Raw genomic sequence first — 24,341 nt, 5'->3', positions numbered from 1 at the left:
ATTGGCGTTTCAAATACAGAAAGAATTCATTACACTCGGGGCAATATTTTAATTTTAATTTGTAAACTGCTGAGCGTTTATGTCAGCTTATATGAGAAATGTTGATGAGGAGCAGCAGCGGGAAACTGTCCCTGGTGCTGAAAATGCCCCTTTGTACGTGTCACTAGGGGGCAGAAAACCCCCTTAATTTCTCGATTGGATAACTCTGCCCTCAGTCCATATAGATCTGCATCCTGTAAGATCTGGATCTTCTGCACTGTTACAGAAATCTAACCATATCTGCGATGTTCACAAGCTCTGTCAGTACAATCCTTGGTGAGAACATGTCTCAGAAACTGACACACCACATAGCATTACCACATGCCATAGCTCAGTAAAAGAGGTGGGCTTGATTGTCGGTGGCATCAAGAGAAATAGGATCATTTTGAAAATCAGGCAGGGGATGTTAAGCGCCATACAATGTGGCAGAGCTGTGAATTGAGTCTTGATGGTCAAATTGAAGCCCTAACAGTCCCCGGGCTATTACAGCAGCCCTTTTATGATGTTGAAAATATGGAGAATCCTTGGCACTTAAAAGCAGAATACGTCAAGCTTTCAGCCCCCGCCACCACCCCTTGCAGTGCCAGGGTTTGTGTGTTTTTCTTTCTCATTTTGGGGTTTTAGAGGGAGGGCCCTGCCAACCTTGGACATGACACTAGCGCTTTATTCGTTTTGAACAACTCTTGTGCTTCATGGACAATCTGCTCTTGCTGTGAGAGAAACTGAACAAAAAATGAAAGGAAGAGGAAGGTATGGAGGAGCATGTATAGATACTAATCTCCTCCACATGGAGGAAATGGCTTTTCCATGTAAAATGTGTTTTTCCTCATGTGTCTCTCCTGCACTGATGATGATGATGAATCACAGCACGTTCCCCCTGTCTTCTCTCTACCGTCATCTTTGTTTCTGCCTCTTCCTTTTTTGTAGCTTCGGGGCAGAAACAGCAAGCAGACACCAGGAAGAAACTCTCCCAGTCCTTTAGATCTTCTCTGTTCTCCAAAAGTATTTCTCTTCTCTTCTCTTCTCTTCTCTTCTCTTCTCTTCTCTTCTCTTCTCTTCTCTTCTCTTCTCTTCTCTTCTCTTCTCTTCTCTTCTGACAGAAATGAAATAAATATGATACCACCAATCTCGTCCAATTTTAAATAGGCAATTTTTCAATAAGGTATAAAGTATATATAATATGATACTGAAACACGGTACTGCTGGAAAAAGGACCCATGTCTCTTTAGCTGTTCCACTGCATAGGTGCTTCCAGTGTATTCAGTTTAGCAATAATCAGTTTCCTGTTTATTAGTAATGTTCTTTCCTTTTCTTCTTTCTCCAAAAGGATCTTCTTTTTTTATTTATATGAAGTAAAATTTAATTGCTGCTGGGTTAATTTATCAGCCTGTGTGCTGACATAGCAACTGGCACATCACATCTGTTCTTGCCTTGGATTTTAAAAAAATCCAACTCCTTAAACCTACTGGGGTTCTTTTGGTAATTGTCAGCATGAATCTGCAGCCAGGCAACGCATTTACCACACCGTATTAGCGTTTTAAGTGGGAAATAGAAAGGAAATTATCCATAAATACAGGCTTTTATTTAATTTCCTTTCATCCCTTCATCCTTTAATGAGCTACCCAGAGGTCCAGTTTGCTTTTATTCAACACTTTTCGGCCTCCCTGATAAGAAGCAGAAGGCAGGCAATCATATCTTCTCTCAAATATTTTTTGGGAAACTGTTGAGATCACACAGGTTTTTATGGCAGTCTGGCTCTGCTAGAGATACCACATCTTAATCATCCTTCCTGGCATTGGGAAGAAGAAAGAAGAAGCTCAATCACTGCACGAACAGCCAACAATCGTACACCAAATGTATACATAAAAAGCGCATTGACACACATGCAGGGTTCAGTTCCCGCCTTTGAAGTCACTCCTCCTCCGCTCGGGGACCCCCTGTATCAGCTTTGGCAAATGCATTATCATGCCGCAGTTGTCGTGTGTTTATTTTTATTCCGGAGTTGCTCCACACTGCACCCGAGGGAACCTGGAAACCCATTTGTAGCACTGGCAGTGTGAGCATTGCCCTAAGAGCTCTTAATTAGGTGGAGTAAGTGACTGCGACATAAGAGTGAGTGTGTATTCTTTTATGTTGCTAACAAGAAGCCTTACCAAGTGTTCTTAACTCTACCCTAGAACTTTTGTGTAATGACTTTGTTTTAAAAGGAATTTTATTTGAAAGTACACTCCAGATCCTAGTTAAAACCTATTGGCACCATGTTGCTGTCAAATATAAAGCACTGGAGTTATACAAATGATTAGTACAGCAGATTATTATCTTGGCAGCCATTTATTTGTGACAAGTCGATTCGTTTTAGTGCCATTAACAACCTATATATAGGCAGGAAATGTAGACATAAATACATGCCCAGAATTTTAACATTAGTGTGGGCTGTTTTATTAGAAAATGCAGCCAGCCATACTATACATTGCAATCGTGGCTCAAGAGTTGGCAGTTCGTCTTGTAATCGGAAGGTTGCCGGTTCGAGCCCCAGTTTGGACAGTCTCGGTCGTTGTGTCCTTGGGCAAGACACTTCACCCACCACCTACTGGTGATGGCCAGAGGGGCCGATGGTGCGATATGGCAGCCTCGCTTCTGTCAGTCTGCCCCAGGGCAGCTGTGGCTACAACTGTAGCTGCCTCCACCAGTGTGTGAATATGAGAGTGAATGAATAATGGAATTGTAAAGCGCTTTGAGGTTCTCGAAAAGCGCTCTATAAATGCAATCCATTATTATTATTACTATAGCCACAATCTCAGGCACTGACAGTCAGAGTAAAGTTGCATAATAATATCAGATTTGGAGTCGTACAATCTGAAATCACCATATTGGTGTTGCTTCTGCATCATCATAATGATGATTCAGGAGCATCGTTATTGCTCATTTGGCTCACTGAGCATTTAGTTATCATTAGCCAGGAAGTTAACTAATGCTTTTAAAAACTCTCATTAGCAAGCCAACGCAGGTAACCTAAATTTGGCTTACAGCAAACACAAAATTAATAATATGTTTATTATAGTGAATAAATTAATAAAGAAAAGAGAGTTTAATATACACAAAGAAATATTTCCCCCTTTACCTCCAACAGAGCAATCCTGTCTAATTTCAGACAAACGTTGTTATGAGGCAGGACCGACACCGACACACGGATCTCAGATACATGAATATTATTTGATTGTTTAGCACTGACACAGAAATAAAGTGTGGAAATGGAAAACTAGTAATGTTTTAGCAATATTCATATCATAACATTGTTGTGTAGCCTTGTTGAGCCTGGGCATAATACGATATAGACTAACAAATTAAGCTATTCATTCATTCATTCATTCATTCATTCATTTATGGGTGTGACTTTTTTGATTGTTTTTTCAATTGTGATTTTTCTACCTTTGGATCTTTGGGTTGAAACTAATGAATCAAAACCCTCCATGAATTTAATGCCCTTCCAATGGTGATCTGTTTTTTTGTATACCAGGTGTTTGTGATTGACTCTGGGGCTGAGAGACATTTGTCTGCGTGCAGACTCTTTTTTTAAACTAATTTGAGCTTCTGCTGCAAACTTGTGAGACTGGAGTGGGAGAATTGAAAAATAAATTAAGAAATTTGTATGCAGGCTCTTACATTTTATTTGGTTAAATTCTGCACAATCTGTTCTTTTACTAGCGATAAGAAATTCTTCACAATGTCACATATCTTGCATCCTTGCATTAGTCTTCTTCTGCTTATCCAATTCATAGTTGCAATGGGACTGGAGTCTATCTCAGCTGTCATGGGTAAAAGGTCAGGTACACCCTGGACATGGTGTCTATTGCAGGGCTAAGACAAAGAGACAACTATTCATGTACACATTCAAGCCTACAGCCAGAAAAAAGACACAAATGCAACAATTCAGTGAAACAGAGCCTGAATTAATAGCAAAATATGATTTTTATTGACTTCACTGCAGTTTTGCTGCATGTTCTGACTCATGGGCAGTATGTTTGACACTTCTAATACAGTTCATTCACTGTTTATTCTTAAGTAAAACACTCTTAAGTAAAACACAAAACAAAGTGTTCAAATCAACGCAGATATTAACGTGGCTAATTGTTCATTCTGCTCAAAAGTTTGGGACTGATGCAGTCTAGTTCAAGCCGCCGCATTGTGATGATTACAGAACTAGCCAGTACAGGCACCACACAAGAGGTTATTATCTCAGAATTATGTTAATTATGACTTAGTTTTTAGATTAGGATTATAATTCTGTGGCTTTTTCTGTTTTTACTCCTTTCACAAGAAAATTACGTGCCGTAATTATGTATCATAAATCCATGCTACCACTCCCGTGGTGATGCAGGATAGTCGGTTTAGACTGGTTTGCACCTATATTCAAAACTTACACCTCAGTTATTTTTCCACTGTAGGATAAAATATTTTCTTTTCATATCTTAACAAGGAGTAAGTAGTTTTAGTTTCTGAAGCGCAACCTAACCTTAACCTTAGCGATATTACAGTTTTTCTCAAATGCTAAAACACATTTCACAAACGTTACCACCAGGTCCCCCAATGTCCAAACACAACACCCTTCTCTAAAGCTACATAAACACAACCACACCTTCCCACTGCAAAACTCAAACTCCCACACCAAGAGAGCAGCTCGAAGCTGTCAAAACTGTAAACACTATACACAGCATTACACACTACAGCAAAACAATTGAAAACACAATGCTCAATTTGTGAGAAGGTTCTTTGTTTCATAACTGCCAATGCATATTTTAGAAGCTATACAGTAACGGATCGTCGTAGATCTCTGCAGAGGATTAGGCATTTAGATTTGTGAGTTTCATATGAGTAGTATAAATCTATAGAAAATCCTGCATGTACGTACACTACTGTAACACAACTCAATGCAAAAACAGAATCTATTGCACACAACAGTAATCTTGAAAACATGAACAGGGTGTGAAGTTTTTTTATTTACGTTATTCACACCACACACACACCACAATCACTGTGCGGCATCATGTCGCTGAGCTGTTGCTCGCATCTCGTCCGTAATGATGGTGCGAGGTTGTCTTGCTCTCCCTCCTGGACCTTCTCCTCTCCCATGTTGGCCTTCTCCTCTTCCTCGTTGGTCGCTCCTCTTCCTCCTCTCATTTGAACTCCTCTTCCTCATTGGCCTGCTCCTCTTCTTCCAGGGCCAGCTCTTCTCCCTCCTCTGCATCAAATTCCTCTTCCCCTGACTCTGCCTTCATCCATTGTGTTTGTTTGGAACCTTCAGCATACTGTGCACTCTGAACTTGCTTTTACATGTGGGTACAGCATTAGCAACAAGTGTCTTCAATTTTGAGTCATTGTGTGTAGTGAATGACGCCAGGTGTGTTCCCTGTGTTCAAAGATTGGTGACTGTGGCAAGCATTTTGCATCACATGGGCTTTCATTTGAGGATATGAGCAGAGTTGTTTTGCAACATGTGTTTTAGCAAGGAAAAATGTGTTTAGATTTATGAGTACAGAGGGTTGTGTTTTGTGAATTGTGTCTTCATGTGACATGTGTTTATGGTACTGGAATATGGTGGCTACATTTAGTAAATGTGTTTAGACTACTGGTCATTTGGGTTACAGGATTGGCTTTTGTGTTTTAACATTTGAGAAAAACTGTAATATTAGTGTTAGTATGAAATTGCACAATGCAACACTGCTAAACAACAGCGGGGGGCAGTAGATCATAAAACAGCCATATGTCTGCTTTTAGAAGGCAAAATTTTTTTTGTTGAGGTTTGTTTGAACTCTGTTTAGACTTGTGAAAGCATGGATCCATCCTGCCTTGTATTAATGGGTCCGTCTGCTGGTCATGATGTCATAATAAGGAGGCTATTCTTTAGACTCCTTAGTACCAACTGAGTATTCTTGTTGACCATGTCCCTCCCTTTATGAACACAGTGTACCCATCTTCTGCTAGATGCTTCCACCTCACAGTGTCACAAAGCTCAAACAATCTCAAAAGGGTTTCTTGAAGATGACAATGAGTTCGCTGTAGATTTCAGTACTTTTAAAAATACAATGGAGTTTTTTTATGCTGACATTGTGGATCAAACTGTTATTACATAGTTATTTTTTCCCTGAGAATATAGTTATGATGATTTCACATTTATTAATCAGTTTTTCATATTGTGCATTTTAAAATTCCGTGTATGCAGGAATAGAAATGGCAAAGCTCGAATATTTACTTGCATATATTAGCAAATGACTGTTTTGATTTAAAACAGGAACATCAGAAAATGTGTCATGGCTGTGCAGCTTTGCAGTTCTTTAATTAGCGTTTCCTGCATGTGGTCCGCATGTTGTCTCTGCATTCATACAGGTTTCCCCTGTGTGTCTTTTCAATCACACATCAGGTGGATTATACTCCAGCTGTCCCACAGCTAGGAATGTGAGGGTCTGCCTCTCTGTTTTAGCATTGACTGACAAACAGATTCAGGCTATTTACCTGCTTTCCACCTCATACATACTCGGAATGGCTCCAGGCCACCATCACTATGAACAGAAACATGCAACAAGACAAAGTGAATCAATTAAACGCCACATCAGAATTTGTTGTGATGGGATTATATGAAGTTTAATTTGGGGTTTATCATCTTTGATCTATTCTGTTGCAGTGATATGAAGAAAAAACCCCAATCTGCCTGATTATCTAATCTTAGAAACACAGACTGGTTCTTGTGGATGTTATATTCCAAATAAAAATCCTATATAATATTATATTACATACAGCATAAAGAAAATTGCATACAAGGAATAAGAAAAAATACCTCCAGAAATAATATTCTGTGAAACACTGAAAACTGGCATGAGGACTTTCACCTTTCTTGAGATTTGGATCCATCAAAGGGAAACTCCTCGCCTCACATATATATTTATTTATATGTTACATTTCAATCTGATTTCAACTTCTGTACAATGCAGTTTTACAATTTTGGAAAGGGACTTCAAAACTCTTTCTTTTCACTGACTTGTGTCAAAGAAAGATTAAATATTTGGTTGTAGTGGAAAAAAGTAAATATATTCAGTTAACACAATGCACCTTTAAAAAAACAACTTTACTTTAAAATTATATTAACATGTAACAAAAAGTGAATTTGAATTATTAATTAACTGTTGCAACCAACTGGCTCTGAAAACTTGGCGAGCAGACATGGTCACCATGGAGATCCACCATGGTCTCTTGGACCTTAGGATTCAGCTGGAAGCCCTTCTCCTTGTCAAAGTAGTCCAAGCATTGGTACATTGGTTCTTCCCAACAGAGGTTTTGCAGCCTCAGCAGAAACACGAGCAGAAAGAACCACAGGATCCCCTTCTGCAATGACCACAGTGTAACGTTCACAACTGCATTAGTGCCAGTGGTGCTGTACACAGACACAGGACAGTCAGCAAGCAGTAAAGGACAGCATGACTTTCTTGTACTTAAAGAGCTCCTCGCTGTACCTCCTCTCCTCCTCAGCCCTTCATGATTGCAGGCACAGATGATCCCATTCAGCTTTGATCTGTTAAACTTGTGGCTAGAATGAATCTTCTGACTGTTTTTTGAACAGTGTCTGAAGCAGCTCTCCTCACTACATTTCCAAAGTTGTGTTTCTAATGATAAATTAACAACTAGCATTTCATCTCCAAACAGCTATAGTTCATGCATGCGGAGGTGTGACATTAAGCATGGTATGAATTCCTTTCTCAAGCTTTTTTGTCCAATCTTCAAGGAGACAGTGACCAATAACGAATCCTATTATCTCTGTATTTGAGCATTTTTTGCATCTGGCCTCTCTTCATCACAGCATGCTCTTCTTGTCTTAAGTGCAGCTGTTCTGAACAAACTGTAAGTGCTAGAAAAGAGACGCATCAGTCCAAGACTCCTCTGCTCAAGGGTAAAAAGAGAGAGAGAGAAAAAAGCTGTACTTTAGTATAGCCTGAAAGACCCAAGCTATCCCTGACTGCAGCCATTCATATCCTCGAGCTATTCTATAGCTTATTGAGTTTGATTTTAACACCAATTTAGGGTATGAAAAACAACACATGAGCACATTAATTAAATGACATTATAGATTCCTTTTTTACAGCATTATGTTACTCTTAACAAATGGCATCTTTCATCGCCTGATCAAATAAATTTTAATGAGAGAAGAGGACTTTACCCCCAGGAGGGGGCTTGTGTATAATAGCAGAGCATTTAGTGCAAGATAGACAGATGTGCCATCTCTGAGTTTTCCTGTTGTACTCACATCCCCACACACACTCCTCCCACATGCCAGCCCATTAAATCTTACTTTTGGTAATGCATTATCATGAATGTTATGTCATCATTCTTATCCCTGCATCCCGCTAGTTGACCTTAATGAACCCTGCCGATACAGAGACAGAAATCTGCACTATCCTCCTCCCATGCTCTTCATAATCACTCCATAAACTGCACAACAATACAAATCTGTGCGTCAGAGTAGCATGTTGGCAGCCACAGTCACACAGCTGCACATGTTCTGAAAGACCTGCGAACATCAGAGAGAGGTGGATGGGAAGAGCGGGAGTGGTGAACAGATGACCAACCGAAAGGTGGAAATGTGTATTTTTAGAGAGAGAGAAGGCTGTCAGATGAAGGTGACGCTACAGATCAGAGCACACCACAGAGGAAGATGAACAGCAGGAGTGTTGGTGTGCTTGCTTCTTGTTTTGAGTGTGGAGGCTTACTGTCTGGAGAGAGTGCGCGCTGTCCGTCAAGCCTAATTTGAGGAAAAGCGCAAGTGGTTTTCAGAGGGTTTAGCTACAGGTAAAAGCTGAGTGTGTTTCATACTGGGACTGAGCCGAGGCACACTCCTACAGGCGAATTTGGATTTTTTTTGCCGAGGAAATGGAGGAAATTTGTTCACTTTTTGGTCCAACTTCTTTGTCTGCTCATAAAGTACAATCCACCTTTATTCACGGTCCTGCTGAAAAGTCTGCTGCGTTAACAGTAGCGACCCTTTTGGCGCGTAACATATACCACATTGGTGGCACCGTGGCTGTACCACAGAAATGCAGGCTTACACAGACTGGTAAGTTGATGTCTGTGATGTCTGTGTGATTTAGGTATGTGTATGGATCGAGTCAATAATGCAGACTGAAGCAAACAAATAGAGCTGACTGGATTTTCATCATCCTTTGCTGACTTTTTTATATTTAAATTGATATATGTTGTGAAAAACTGGTATCTTCGTGTTTCTGTACAGGTTTTCTAAAACTGCGCATGAAGACAAACATATTGCATATTGAACACATCACATCCTGGTGCTATTCATAGCACAGGAGCAGAGCAGGAGCTCATGTTTATGCAATGGAATATCCCCAGAATAATCAAATTGCTCACTTTCAGCTACCATAACTTTGAACCAGCAGAAGAGCCCTCATGAGGAAAGATTTGTCTAGTTTGTGTGTTGATTTCTGCATATTTTATCTCACATTGTAATGCTGCGTAAATATAATTCATTTTGTCCTTTGGACAGCCAATCAACCGAGACCGATTCACATCTTGAATCAACTTGCGTACACAAAACAAAACCTGCAGGTCATGAAAGCTATCGGGCAGAAGTCTCCATTCGGACAGCTTTATTCTTGTCTAAATGCTGCATTTGTTTTTCAGTAGTCAAACTGGCTCAGATAGTTTGAGTGTTGGTGCCTTATGCCACATGAATAGTGCATGAAGTATCAGGCAGATGCTGGTGAATATGAATTTATGTAGTTATGAATAAATTATGATAAATCTGTGGACTGTTGTCCATTCTAGTCGTCACCCTTAGACCAAATCTTAACAGAGATCTCATGTAGGGCCATACTAGAATTGAAATATTAGCCTGAGTAGATTAGACAGTCAAATGAGGCCACGGCTGATAAGAATCTCACATCAGTGTTGAGATTAAAAAAATGACAGTTACGATTGAAAAAGATTAATGAAAGCTGTTGTAGCTGATAATCAAATACCAGGTATTATGTGTTTGCAATTCCAGGCCTTATAATATGGATCTAAGTAAGAACAGGCTTTGTTCATCAGGTTATCACAGAGGCGTCTTCATCACCTACCCCATTAAAATATGTTTGAATTTCCTTGGCCTCTGTGGAGAGACAAAGCTTTGATCTGCTCTCTGCTGTGCGCCGACAGAGATGATGAGATTTTACACATGCATGCGTGCACGCTCATAAACACTCACACAGCAGCACATGCATGTGTAGCAACTGTATTTCATTCAATGGAAATGGAAGCTAAAAAAGTAGAAAAAAGGCTGCTCTTTATATTTTCCCTACTCTCATATAGCTAAAAAAATATCACATTTTTACACTTGGATGGAGCTGCTATGTGTCTAAAATCCTTTTTTTTTGGAAGGGTGCCGGCAAAGCACAAAGACCACCATCAGAGGATAATTCACATAAAAATGTCAAGTGGGGTTAAAAAGGCAGTGAATTCAGTTTTGCAAAGGTGTCTCTAAGAAACAGACAAGAATTACAAATTTGAACTGAAATGGTAAAATTCATATCTGCTCCTCAGATGGTTTAAGCAGAGAAATTGGACAAGAGATGAGTGTCAAGGTGTTCAGGCCGTCGATTATTTCATTCAACATCACTGATCTTCAAAGAGCTACTTAAATTAGTTCTCATCTATTATTATGAGCTGACTCCCCTCTCCTGTGTGCACATTAACCCACCTGCTCTCTTCCATTCTGCTTTTCAGCTTTTGGCCTAAGTTTGAGATTTGGCTCTTTGTGGTGCTTATCATGCAGATGGAAAACAGAGTGACAGGAGAATGCCTGCAGAAAGGTCAAGGAATAGCAGGGATGGATTGAAGAAAATAGAGCAAAAATGGAGATGCAATAAGGGAGGAAGTGAACTTACTTTAGGTTGCGCTTCAACACAAACTGATGATGAAATGATACCTGGATTTCAGTCTTCTGTTTCTGGAAAGCTGCCTGTTTTTGATGTTGAGCTGGATGGATAAATAAAAAAATCACTTCTGTATTCCCTTTGAGAATTTTCTTGTGAAATATATCTGACTGCCTTTCAGAAATTTTTTTTTTACATATTTATGCTCCGAGGGAATAGTGGGAGCATGGGCATGTACTTTCTAGGGCTGTTGAATAGCATTTATTCACTTTGGGGCTAATTTGTGATGTTTCACATCCAACTGCTGGCAGAGTGATGCTGTGAGCTTGTCTAGTCTGAGTCATGGATTTTACAGTCTGACATAGCGAGAGAAGACCCGGAAAAAGATTGTGGATGTGATTAGCATTACAGGAAACCCACATGTGACAGTGCCATCCATTGAAATCCATTGTTAATGAAGCTGTGGATTTCATAAGTGGCCATGAGAGATAAATAATGCAACATGTCCTATTTTCTTGTTTTTGATTAATTCTTTTCTCTAAATCTCTCTGCATCTTCAGTGTCCCATTATTTTCTACAGCCCTGAAGGCTTTTTGCAACACCATAAAGTACTCATCCATTATGAGCTGATATAAAAGTTTGTGGTATTCCCTGTTTTGTGATACATGATTAAAATGGCTTAAAGCTGGGTATAGAAAAATAGCGTATAGTGTTTATATAACTGTTAGTGGGTCTAATGAAACCTTGTGCCTGAGATTCTATTTCTTCTGAACTACAGTGCACAGGTTCTGGTTGTATTATAGCTAATAGTTGTATGTACTGTAGAATATTTCAATGTCATTGTGAATTAATTTATTCATTAGGGCACTGTCAATGAGGAGCTTAATGAGCAAATCTCCCAAACAAGTTTAGACAGTTTGGTCAGTTTGATTTAGGCCTCGGTCCCACAGGCCTAAAGACCAGTTGGCAACCCCCTGGCAACCTGTGGTCCCAAGAGAAAACGCTTATTCCTTGACTGGTTGGCGAGTGGCTGCTGCCAGTAATTTGATGAAATTGATTGCAAAGAGCGTGCTGTAAAAGCGTCCCTGATTTTAGTTTGATGATTGCCACAATCACTTGTAGTTTGCATGGAAGACACCTGCTTTTCTATAAACACTCCCCAACTGCTTGCTGACTGGTAGTGAAATTTATAAAAGTGAGACGCAAATCAAAAAATAAAGTTCTTTCAAAGTAAAAGTTTAAAATTTTACTATGAAGGCAAGCGTTTCTATTACTGGTTTGTTTGGTGCTCTTCGCGGTTTCGTTGTCACTTAGCACATAGCTGACTAATGTTTACAAACAAGTTGGTGCCTTCCACACAGTTTTTTCAGTGACTGCAGCAATCTGCTCAGAATCAAAGAAATCACAAGGAAATTTAGCTGTTTGCGACTGATTTCACCAAGTGACTGCTGGTAACGTCCATCAACCACTCGCTAATAACTTCAAAGTCAAGTGAGGGGCTTTTGAAGCTATCCAATGTGTTAAAAGAAACATTTTTTTCTTACTATTATTTATGGTTGGTTTTTATGGTTAAAAAAAAAAAAACAGTTGAAAAGAAACCAAAACAGCAGTTCATGCAAAAATATTAGTAAGTTCAGAAGTATGGCATTAGGTAACATTTATGTAACAAGAACTGAAAATGGTGTAACAAATGCATCCGGTGTATAATAAGCAAAAGTGGAGGTGGGTCATTTACAGAGAACAAAAACTGTATTTGTTTTATATTTACATAAAAACAAAAATCTTGTTACCATAATCTAATAAGAGTAAATATATTTTTGTTAACTCGGTGACGCTGCCCTTTCCTTTTTATAGCTTAGTCATGCCCATTTGTCATATCAGATGTTCACATTACTAATTCTTTTACTGAAATTCAAGCTTATCATTTATAAAAGGTGACCCTTGCAGTCCATTACTGTTGTCTAAAACATAGTCCTACCCCAACACTATTGATATTTCTTCTGATTTGCTGGAAACTGCCGGTTAGAGTAAATAGCTTGTTGTGTACTTCGCACATATTTGTATGTATCTTTTGATCTTTGTTCTCTTTTGTGTTAATAACATGGCAGGCTGTGTGACCATCTTTGCATTCATAATGTGCTGTGAACCTTCCGAAGCGATACGCAGCTATTGGACTCATATGTTTACGGTTGTGTCCCTGGAGTGAGCATCTGTGACTAAAAGAACTCATCTTGTATTGAAAGCCAAATTTGTGCCATTGCTAAGCCTTTCCTCAGGATAGAGAGAGTGCAGATTGTACTCAGCGCTCTGCTGAGTGTGTGCTCTGTCAAGTACGGTTAAGAGAGGTTTGACTTTTGGTGTCTTTAAAGATAATCACTCATGTCATCAAAAAATGCATTTTTAAATTTATTTCTGTGTGTTTGTGTATTTGCTATTACAAATATAATACAACTTCACTATATTTGACCTTTTTCAAATTTTGATATGGAGTCTTTAGGCAGTTTTTCTTTATTTGTAAACCCTGATGATTTTGAGTCTTCAGGTTCCTTCACCATTGATCTGATGCAGAAAAAATATACTAGTTATTATCATGTATGCTTTTAACTGTATTCTTCTTAACATCTTAACCATTAACATGCACTTTTTACTAAATAATATCATTGCTGTGTTTGCAATATGAAAAAATGTTTTGATATGTTGAGAGTTTTGTCACGGTCTGCAGAGGGCAGACCGTGTGTGGGAGTGTGAGGATCCAGGTGCAGACACAGACGAGGAGACAGTACTGAACTTGAAACGAAAAGCGAGCCTTTCTTTTGGCTGATTAAAGTGGCAAAAAACTGAAAGAACCGAGGCAAGACTAAACTAGAAGCTGAACTGGGAAAACTAAGAACTGACACTTAACTCAGACGACAGGGAAGACTGAGACAAGGAGACAATGATGCATATGACTGAGACAACTATAAACAGGACTCTGTGCTGGAACAACAAAGAACTATGAAATGTATACACGTATGCAACATGGACATGACCAGCACAGAGTCCTGAAACCTGGCATAACATGGGTGAAGTTGAACAGATGATGCGATGACGATCAAAGGAAGACTGAGGACTTAAATACACACATGAGGTGATCAGGCAAAGTGGAGACGCATGCGAGCACAGCTGACTAGAATGAAACATAATGACAATACAGGGGAGAGTAACACTAACTACAATGAACAAAGAACACCAGACTCTTCCAAAATAAAACAGGAAACACAGAGACATAGACATGGCACGAACTTGACAACAAGAGCCACACAGACATGAAACATGAGAGGTAGACGCACGGACCAGGGAGAGATGAAAAAAGGGACTAAGAAACCAAGGACTAAAATGCAAACTAGAAATCAACTAGATGCGTTAAACTACAACATGTGACTACAAAAATATGCATTAGAACTCAAACACTGGGCCTCACGACCCAGTACCGTGACAAGTTTTTGTTTAGCATGAATTCTCTCTGAGTACATTTTCTTTTTTGATCCAAGACATTGAAATGGGACATGAGAACTTGAGCTTGCTTTCATTTATATACTGTGTTTAGGAGAAGAATTGGCATTTACCTTACGGCACCACTAAATTTTTAATGTTTTATGAGTAACTCTTTACAAGTAAACTCTGAAGTGTATGTTTTATTTCTTGTTTTAAACTGTCAGCGATCCACTTTGGTTTATAAAATTAATGTTCACATAGTATTTACAAGCTTTTTTTTTCTTTATCAGTAACCTCTTAATTACAGCCCCATGAAAGTACATGAATTACATCTTGTTAGGTCTATTACAGTTGTCCATATACCCTTAAATTCGATCCCAATCCCAAAGTAATCTCTTCATGACTAATTCATCAGTTTTTAGACACAGAGGGTTCTTGTGGGGAAATTTCTTAATGGCCAAGCAATTATAGAATACAGTAATGCTGAATAAGACATCAATAAGTGCTGAATAAGGACTTCTAAATGGCCCTAATGCTACAACTATGTATCCTAATAACTAGTTGACCGTGAATACTTATACCTTAATACAAAGTGTTACACTTGGCACTAATCGCCTCCCATCTTGAAGGGTTGGGAAGCGAATTCCTCAGCTCAAGCCTGTGGTGTGGCTCCACATTATACATCTAAAGTCAGACATTAACTCATCACCATAATCTACTGAAATGGCTTATAGTTTACAGTTAAACGGCTACTTCATTGCTTTTAAAAGTGGGGGAGCACAAACTTGGAAAATTTAAGATTAAGCTGTTTTATATACGTTACAAATTTTGCTGCTTTTATTCCATTCTTCATATTTTAATCTGCCTCCTATTATCTTTTTTTCACTAAGTAGCCCTTATAAGAAATCGAATCATTGTGTACGATTTTAAAGCTCGTCACTGATTAAGTAAATTACCATCACACTCCTTGTTTGTTCCCTGTTCCCCTTTTCATCCTATGTAAACACAATTTACATTTCAACCAGAAGTCACATTTTTTTCAGATAAAGGTGAGAGAAAACACACCAGACAATCAGTGACAAGCTTTAGAATAGAGAATAGCCTTTATTGTCATTGTTCGTTGTACTCTGTACAATGAAATGCAGTCTTGTCAAGAGAGGGGGAGGCTTTTAAAAGTGTGTCAGCCTTGTTTTAAGGCCAAATATTTGAATACCTGTCACTAAAATATTAACCTTTCAGGTATTTCATAACATTTTTTCTGTTTAACCTCTTTATTCCCCTCTCTATTTTATTTAAGTGTTGCATCCATGTATGTGTGGACTGATGCATGTTAACACAGAAATGATGCATACTTATGTGAAAACATGAAATATGCACAGCCATGCACGCACACATACACGCAGAGGCGTACACACACTCCACTAATGAGGATGGAAATCTCTCCCTCTCTCTGCTGTCATCCCTGTCTATATCTCTGCCACCAGCTGTCACGCAAAGTAAAAAGTTTGAAGCTTTGTCTTTTATCCTTTCTCAAAGCTGGACAGTGCTAGACAGTCAAGCAATCAAACACAAAGTCAATTCTTACCATCATTTCAGTCCCTCTGTGCTCCTCTTCAGAACACCCTGCCCTCTTCTTGCCATACTCCTGTTCATTTCAAGTCACTTTAATTGAACCTTTTCCAGTAGATAACTACCAGAAATTGAGTTTTCAGTTCGTAGTATAGTGTAGACACACATATATACGATGCAGTGCATTGACAGAGAGTGGACCTTCACCTGCCTGTGTTTAATGTGAAAATGTTAAGCATCGGTTTGCGATAAGTGTGTGTGTGTGTTTCATGTTAAAGCTGATGGGCAGAGACTTCAAAATGCCACAGTACTTAAAAAAAAAAAAAAAAAAGGAATGATGGCACAGGTGCACACACCAAAACTTGAAGCCGGGGAGTGAATTCATCTAAATCCAGTCACCATAAACTCTTCTCCACAAAGACAACATCAACAAATCATAGATTTAAATCATACTGTTCACGGTGAGGTCTGTAGATAATCCAGAATAGCAGCAACACAGATTCTGCTTTTGAATTATTTCAGTTTATTGGAGAAATCTATTCAATACTGTGAGACCCTCAAAGAGAATTGCATTCAATCCAGCTGGATTGGGGAAGAGGGAGAAATGTCAGAGACAGACACCAGAAACCACTGAAACACTAAAAGTGAAGAAATCTGCAGAGGTATGTAACAAATTCAGCAGCCTTTAATGCAGCCCAATCTTAGCTTCCACCTGCTTCATCATAATGTGAAGATTTTTTTCCTCAAACAGTTCTTTAGGCTCTCTGTGAAACTTAGAACAGAGACATACACATTAGACAAGTCTCTCTCTCTGAGATCGCTCTACTTCTTCCTTCTCTGAGCTGCTCTCATGGGGAGGTCAGCGGGGTAACAGAAAAGCAGCCCTGTGTGTTTACACAGAAGAATCTCTGTTCATTTTGGTGTCTGACCCACATCAGCTGCTGGCTCAACTACTAACTGTGTGACTCTGTGACACTTTGCCACACTTCTTCCTGAGAAAATACAGTTAAAGCCAAACACCTGTTCCTTTTTTTGTCTTGATACGGTTCTCTGCTAACCTTGTTTGTGTTTGTGTGTCTTCGTTATTTGCAGTGGAGCGATGCATGAGTGTTATGCAGTCAGGGACACAGATGGTAAAGCTGAAGGCTGGATCCAAAGGGTTGGTAAGGCTCTTCTACCTGGATGAACATCGTTCCTGCATCCGCTGGAAGCCCTCACGCAAGAGTGAGAAGGCCAAGAGTGAGTATGCGTGCATGCACACACACTCCTCTGCATCGATACACAGATTCAAAATAATATACACAAACTATTTTTGCATCTGTCCTTCTGTCCGGCTTTCTATCAAATTATGGTATAATTTCTAAACATCGTGGATACATTTAATGGAGAAAATCTTCTTTATTACAACTTTTTTTCATAGTTTGTCTAAGTTGAAGTAGCACTGTACAAGCCTTCAACCTAAGTGACCATATGGGTGATCTGCCTTGAGTCTGTGCATGCGATTTCAGAGTAAACATCTGTGAGGCTCAGGCACAAAAACAAATAAAACAGAGGACCTTAAAAGACTCCTTCAGACAGATTTTTTTTTTGGGCCTCATTTCCACTATGGTCCAAAGATTTGTACTGGATCTTAAATGTCAAGCACACTAATCCCCTGACATATCAAAAAATTGGGTGTTTTTTTAAATGTAGTTTTTACAGGCAACCATGCTATGCTTTAACCTAGTCTATTGGTCAAATGGTTGCTTTTGTAACTCAAGAGTGCAAAATAGTGACTGAAAACAAATGCTGAGAGGAGTTGACCAACCAGAGAAGTTCTGGGAAAGGTTTCTTTGTTGAAAAAAGCTCTTTTGTTACAGTGAGAAATACTCACGATTGAAAGTAGTGTATATTTTTGATTAAAAATCAGAAATGAGCAGAAGTATTTTGTGTTAAATCAAGTGATTTGTGGACCCATCCATCAACCCCAACTCTGTTTGTAGTTTGCCATATGACCAAAGTAGAGTGCAGACATTTTACAGTTGCAGCATGAGATATATCTATTAATAAAAATCAGATAATTTCTCTGTTTCATGTTCTGATTTTTCCCATTAGTTGCTCAAGTCCACCTCAAATTGCTGGCCTGCCCCTTTAGTTGCTGAGGTGATTGTCCTTCTTAATTTTCTATATATGAGGAAAATGTGGACTTTAAAACATTCTTCATTTTACATTATATGACTTTTTAGCTGGTGGAATAAATATGTGGTACTGCTGCATTTTGCGGCAATAGTTTTACAGCTTGTTTTGCAAATTACCACATTTTGTGCAACATCCTCCTTGTTATATCCAAACGACAGCGAGTCGCATTCCCTTGCTCGTCTGAAATTGACGCTGTTGCCATATTTTTCCTTATCTGGTAGTATATAAATACGCATGGTGAACGCAGTGGTTGGGAGGGGTGGATTAATGATGCATTCGCAGTGTGTGGGAGAAAAAAATAAACTCAGTCAATCACATGCAGACAGCTTTATATTGCCTGTGCAATTTATGTTCGGTGGTTACAATAAAGCCATTTTAACCATTGTACGTGGAAAAACTTGTGATACATAGAGTATATTGCTCACCGCTAGCTCCAACAAGACTGTGCTATAAAGTGCTACTATTAAAGTACTGTGTCATACATTACTGTAATATTCTAAGATCGCTGCATCTTACTATAACACACAAATGTTTTTATCTCAGTGAAGTTCTCTTAAAAAATCAGTAGCTGACCAAAATTTGCACAAAGGTACATATTAGGCCCCTCAATGTTCCTATGTATATTATGGATGCAGATATTATGATATCAAAATATTGCCCAGCTACTGCATACCAACAGGCTAAATTGACCTGTTTGTTTTTATACATCTTTAGCACCCTAGGAAAGCATTGTGTCATTTTTATTTCACAACAGTAACATCATGTTTACATACCCAAAACTTGAATTGGCTGTGATATATCATGACATCATTATGCTGCATAGCTGCCTCCTAAAATGGCCTAAAGAGGACCAAAAAATATTGCAGCATTCATTAGATTATTAATATGAATTGCTGAATTTGGAAAAAACAAAAAACAAATCCTAAAATAATGGCATTGGTATTATATATTGTTATTTACACCTGTGTAACTTGTTGGAAAGATTGTGATTTGGTTTAATACAGAAAAAAATAATCTGCTATGGGTTGAAACAAGGCGCTTTTGTTGTTTAGATCTAAACAAATGAGAGTGAGATTACAAACCCCACTCTGCTCTTTAACCTAATTGCCTCAGCCTAATTGTCTGATCACGCAGATGTTGCACTATTAGACATTGTACTGTTTCTAGTACAATACTCAACAGTTAAAGCTATAAAAAGCTATCAACATAAGATTATTTCTACTTACATAATAATAGCACTAATAATACTTTTATTTATTTATTTATTCTTAGCACATATCATGTTTCAAAGTGCTTGACAGATTGTGGCCATTTCCTTTTTTTTTTGCAGCAGTAAACCTTTTTCCTGGAATGTCTGTTGAAGTTTAATAATCTGAGTTTGCCACATTGCTCTGGCTCTGAGAGGATTATCGTTATATGTTTCACGGCCCCCTCACGGCCATATTGTTACTTTCTGTCATACTGTAGCAGGATTTCAGAGATGAGATAATGTAACAGGAAGTGACATGGTAAGAGTGTGATGGTGGATAATTTTGGAATGGATCATAACAAAATTGATTTTAGGATGAGTAGAGAGGCAATTAATTTAATGAAAAACTCATCAATTCTTTAATTAGTCATTTAAATATTATGCTAAAACAAAAACGTTTACTCTTCTGAGTAAGGGGCTTTGTGCGTTGATGAGAGTCATTAACAAAACATTTTATAGACATAAGGAAAAAAGCAGCAACTTGAAGTGATGCATTGAGTGGATTTTAGATTCAGCAAAGGTCATAGTTTACTGCAGGCACTCTCTCTTTCCTCACAAAGGCACAGACTCATAGTTAGCTGGGTTTATACTGAAATCTCATTAGGCTGTGATATTCTGCAGCATATAGGAGCAGCTTATGTTCTTTCTCTGCCTTTATGTATTTCACATAAAAGCAGTGTGTGAAGGAACTGGCATCTTTTTAATCATGGTGATTTTTCAAAAAGCTTTTCATGTTCTTTTCATGTTATCCCTTGTTTTATGTTCTGCTGGCTTTGTGTTTTTGTCATTATGCTTCTGTAGGTTCTTCTGTTTCTTGAAGTTAAAGACAATTAATTTTGTTAATCCATTTTTTTTCAATTTGTCAGCAAATAATGAACTTTAAATTTTCCATCCTGTCTCTTCAAGCCCTCAAGCCCATTCAACCTTATTTAAGAATTCGTCTTTAAAAACTCTATTCTCTCCTTATTTCTCTTCTCAGCCCCCACCTGATTTTATCATGTTAAAGGGGAGTTCTCCTGTCCTATAGTCACCAAGTGTTTGCTAACTTGAAATAGTGTGATTGTTGGGGTTTTCTCTTTAATAATTTAGGGTCTTTACCTTGGAATAGAAATTGCCTTGAGACAACTGGCTCCATATAAATAAATTTAAACTGAACCAAATGCATATAATTTTTTATTGATTTTTTTTAAAAAAGTGTTTGGGTGCTGCTTTTTTCATTTTTTCTTTAGATTAAACATCAATATTTTATAGTACACTTTAATTTAGAGCAAATGTGCATTCACGGGATAAATGTCTGTGTCTTAAATGTAAACAGATGGCATAACTCTATCACTTTTCAATATATATATATCTATATCTATATATATAGATATAGATATATATCTATATCTATATCTATATCTATATCTATATATATATATATATATATATATATATATTTTTTTTTTTTTTTACCAACAATGTTATACCAAAGCTTTAGTTTTTATTACTATAATACCTATTATACCAACTAACTAGCTACTTTTTTTCAAAAGTTTCATATCAGCAGCCTTTCATTTGAGTTGTTATTCAGTATTAACTAGAGAGACAATTATTAATGATACCTAAACCTACCTTTCTTTCCATCTTTTCTTTTCACTATCAGTCACCATCGATTCACTGTATAAGGTGACAGAGGGCGGCCAGTCGGACATCTTCCATCGGCATGCGGATGGCACCTTCGACCCTGCCTGCTGTTTCACTGTTTATCATGGAAACCACATGGAGTCCCTTGACCTGGTGACATCAAATGCAGAGGAAGCCAGAACCTGGATAACTGGTCTTCGCTACCTGATGGCCGGAATCAGTGATGAGGACTCTTTGGCTAAACGCCAGCGTACACACGATCAATATCCTTTAAACAAATAGCTACAGAGAAATCATGAACATCGGTTTTCTAGGAAGGAAAAGAGTTTTGTATTCATATTTTTTTAAGTTCAGAAGGAAACATTTAATCCTTTAAAATAAAATTCTTCACCACAATGCAAAGTATAATTGTTTTCCTTAAGAAAATAACTTTGCATTCATGCACGTCGTCAAAAAAATTATTTCTACTATTAAAGCTGGCAATCAGCATATTTTTGCCTAAACTTTTTTCATCCATGTTTGTCAGTGTTTCCTATTAAACAAGTGGAAATGCAAAAAATGATCCTGACAATTTTTATAAACATAGAAACATAAAACCTACGTCTTTTTCCTTAATGTGTTTGTGTCTCACATGGATGAAGCAGACATTTGAAGAGGCCGATAAGAACGGAGATGGCCTGCTAAACATTGACGAAATCTACCAACTTCTTCATAAGCTGAATGTCAATCTGCCACGCAGGAAGGTCAAGCAAATGTTTCAGGTTAGAATATGAAACCATTCCAAATGAATTTATATATTTTTTCTGTATATAAATATTTAGGTCAACATAAAGGTTTTCCATTTTAGCACATTAGAGGAGCTCAGCTGTTGTAATTATTATGCCTGTGTGTAATTCAAATATATATGTTAGAGATATTTAGTAGTATTTTAGCCCTTATGCATGAGATAATTTTATAGGAAAAGAACATTTTAATGTAAGAACAGTAGTGATAGTGAGGAATGTACCGGCTGCAGACACCAGGAGTGTCAGTCTCATTTTTCTTCATGGGGCAAATACAGCCCAGTTTCATTCTGTCTAAATAAGTTTAAGTACACATTCAACCCAAGAGATGCCCTGAGAAAAATTATTGCAATTTCAACACACCATTTTCAACTTGGTTTTAGTTTCTCTACACTATAAAGCAATGCAGCTGGAGAAAATCGAGGAAACTAATTACTGTTGTTCACTGGGATTGCAGAGGCAGAAATAAAGCAATAAATTATATGTGAATTCACAGATAATTTCTATTATTTTTTATTATTATTTACCTTTAATGGATCAGTAATTTTTATATCTTTATAAAAAAGAGACTGTAAATACAGTTAAACATTCACATTGTATGCCCTCCTCATCTGAAATTTCCACATTTTTCAAAGCCATTCTGTGGGCAGGATTGGACCCTCTTGTAGCCCCCCTGCCACAGACTGTATATACCGCAGGCTTTTCTAATGTTAATTATTGTGTACTTTAGGAACGTACAGCATTAAAAATAAAGCTCTTACTTTTAAGTACCACAAAAACAAACATAAATGACACATGGTACTCCCTCCCCAACAAATGTATCCAGCCACAAAGACATCAGAAGTAATTACAACAATCTGACAATTTGTTAATTAACTGGGCCGATTAATTAATTCTTGCATCCCATCATCAAAAAAATAAAACTCAACTGCTTGATTGCCTGTGTAGGTGTCCTGGCACAATAGGCAACTAGGGCCACAACTGTCAAGTTGCTCAGGTATGACTACATCAGAGAAGTGTTGTTGTTCTCTCAATTTAACAAAAACAAAAACTCAGCTAAACCATACTTAATGAAATCATTGGTGGGCCTATTGCTCAGATGTAGAGGCTGAGAAATGGTTTCAGTGCCTTTAAGCTTTTAAATCGCTCTTCATGAGAACATGTTGTGTGGTAAATCCCTATTTAAGCCAAGAATTACATCATTTTTTAAAATAAATCTAATTTGCTGATATGAAAAATCTGAACAGTATTAACCCCTTTAAGCCTCCTCTTCTCCAGTCTTTCATTAGTTCACAGATGATACAGTGAATCTCAGAATGTTTCATCCTCTCACAATGGAATAAATTGAAAGTGTTCAGTCTCTGCATTTAGATTAGAAAGAAAATTTCCTCAATATATCTTTTTCCAGTGACGCACCAGGAGACATCATCACCTGAACAGCTTTTGGTGCTTAAAATATCCAGAGTCTGTCTGTTTTCTGTCCATGTATTCCAAGTCAATCACAGTGATTTCTCCTTTTCGTTGTGTGTAGATTCTGTCTATGATCGAGTTCCCAATGCTCACAGTGAACTCATTATGGGATTGCGATGGAGGCATTAGCTAGTATTATTAGATTTAGTGTCGAATGGGCCTCCGTGAGATCCAGGTAATATGAGATGTTGGATCCCACCGAGCCGGTGGAGCGTGGTGGCAGGATAGAATGAGGAGCGAGCCCAGCTGTGTATGTCCCCTGGAAACATCTAGTGAGATATGAGTTTCGGAAGAAAAAAAAAGAGAAAGTGGTAATGTGTTTATATATAGAAAAAATGCTGGTCCATGGTGTCTGCTTGGTGCTAGTGTGAACCTGTGCTGTATGAGTGTAAAAGGATGAGACAGTATGCAGCTACCGTGTGCACACCTGCACAGTTTAAGACTATTTGCACGTTGGTAGGATAATAGCTTTTCAGTTATAGGACATGGAATATGCAACTTCTTGCATTATGATCATTTGGATCAAATATCAAGGAACATATAAATTAACAGGTGGGAAGAACTCATGGCACTTTTCATACTGCAGACAAAATGTCACATTGAACTGCAGCTTCACTGGGAAGAACAAGCGCCAACGGTAGATTTATTCAGAACTGAAGAAGATTAACTTAACATGACACAGAGTACAACAACGTTCAATTGTAATAGTTTTAATTGTGAAACAATGAGCAGAATTTCTGTCTCAGCGAAGCCTTGTGCTGATAATCACACTGCAGAGCTTGAGTGTGCATGAAAATAATAGGCTTTCCAAGCTATCGTCATATCGCCAATGACATATCACTCTGTCATCATCACAGGAAGCAGACACAGATGATCAACAGGGCACTCTCACATACGAGGAGTTCTCTGTCTTCTACAAGATGATGTCTCTGAGACGGGACCTGTATCTGCTGATGATGGCATACAGCGATAGGAAGGACCACCTGACAGCTGAAGAACTGGTCAACTTCCTGCACAACGAGCAAAAGGTGCGCCAAT

The 24,341-nt window shown here is 38.2% G+C and overlaps 1 protein-coding gene across 7 annotated transcripts in view; it reads left to right on the top strand.

Moving 5' to 3' along the window:
* plch1 (phospholipase C, eta 1) overlaps positions 1-24,341 on the top strand; it is a 71,176-nt gene that overhangs the window by 15,064 nt on the left and 31,771 nt on the right. For 3 of the 7 annotated variants that reach the window (XM_076873264.1, XM_076873262.1, XM_076873263.1), the window contains 4 exons: positions 17,091-17,237; positions 21,071-21,316; positions 21,685-21,812; positions 24,161-24,331. In XM_076873264.1, the coding sequence (XP_076729379.1) occupies positions 17,102-17,237; positions 21,071-21,316; positions 21,685-21,812; positions 24,161-24,331 (681 nt within the window). In that variant the 5' untranslated portion in view covers positions 17,091-17,101. Of the gene's footprint in view, positions 1-8,584; positions 9,140-17,090; positions 17,238-21,070; positions 21,317-21,684; positions 21,813-24,160; positions 24,332-24,341 lie in introns of those variants that run through there. The other 4 variants (XM_076873266.1, XM_076873265.1, XM_076873260.1 and 1 more) reach the window with 4 other exon arrangements.

This window comes from Maylandia zebra, linkage group LG14 (assembly GCF_041146795.1).
Source record: "Maylandia zebra isolate NMK-2024a linkage group LG14, Mzebra_GT3a, whole genome shotgun sequence".
Taxonomy (NCBI): Eukaryota; Metazoa; Chordata; class Actinopteri; order Cichliformes; family Cichlidae; genus Maylandia; species Maylandia zebra.
This window is presented reverse-complemented; position numbering and strand designations above follow the sequence as displayed.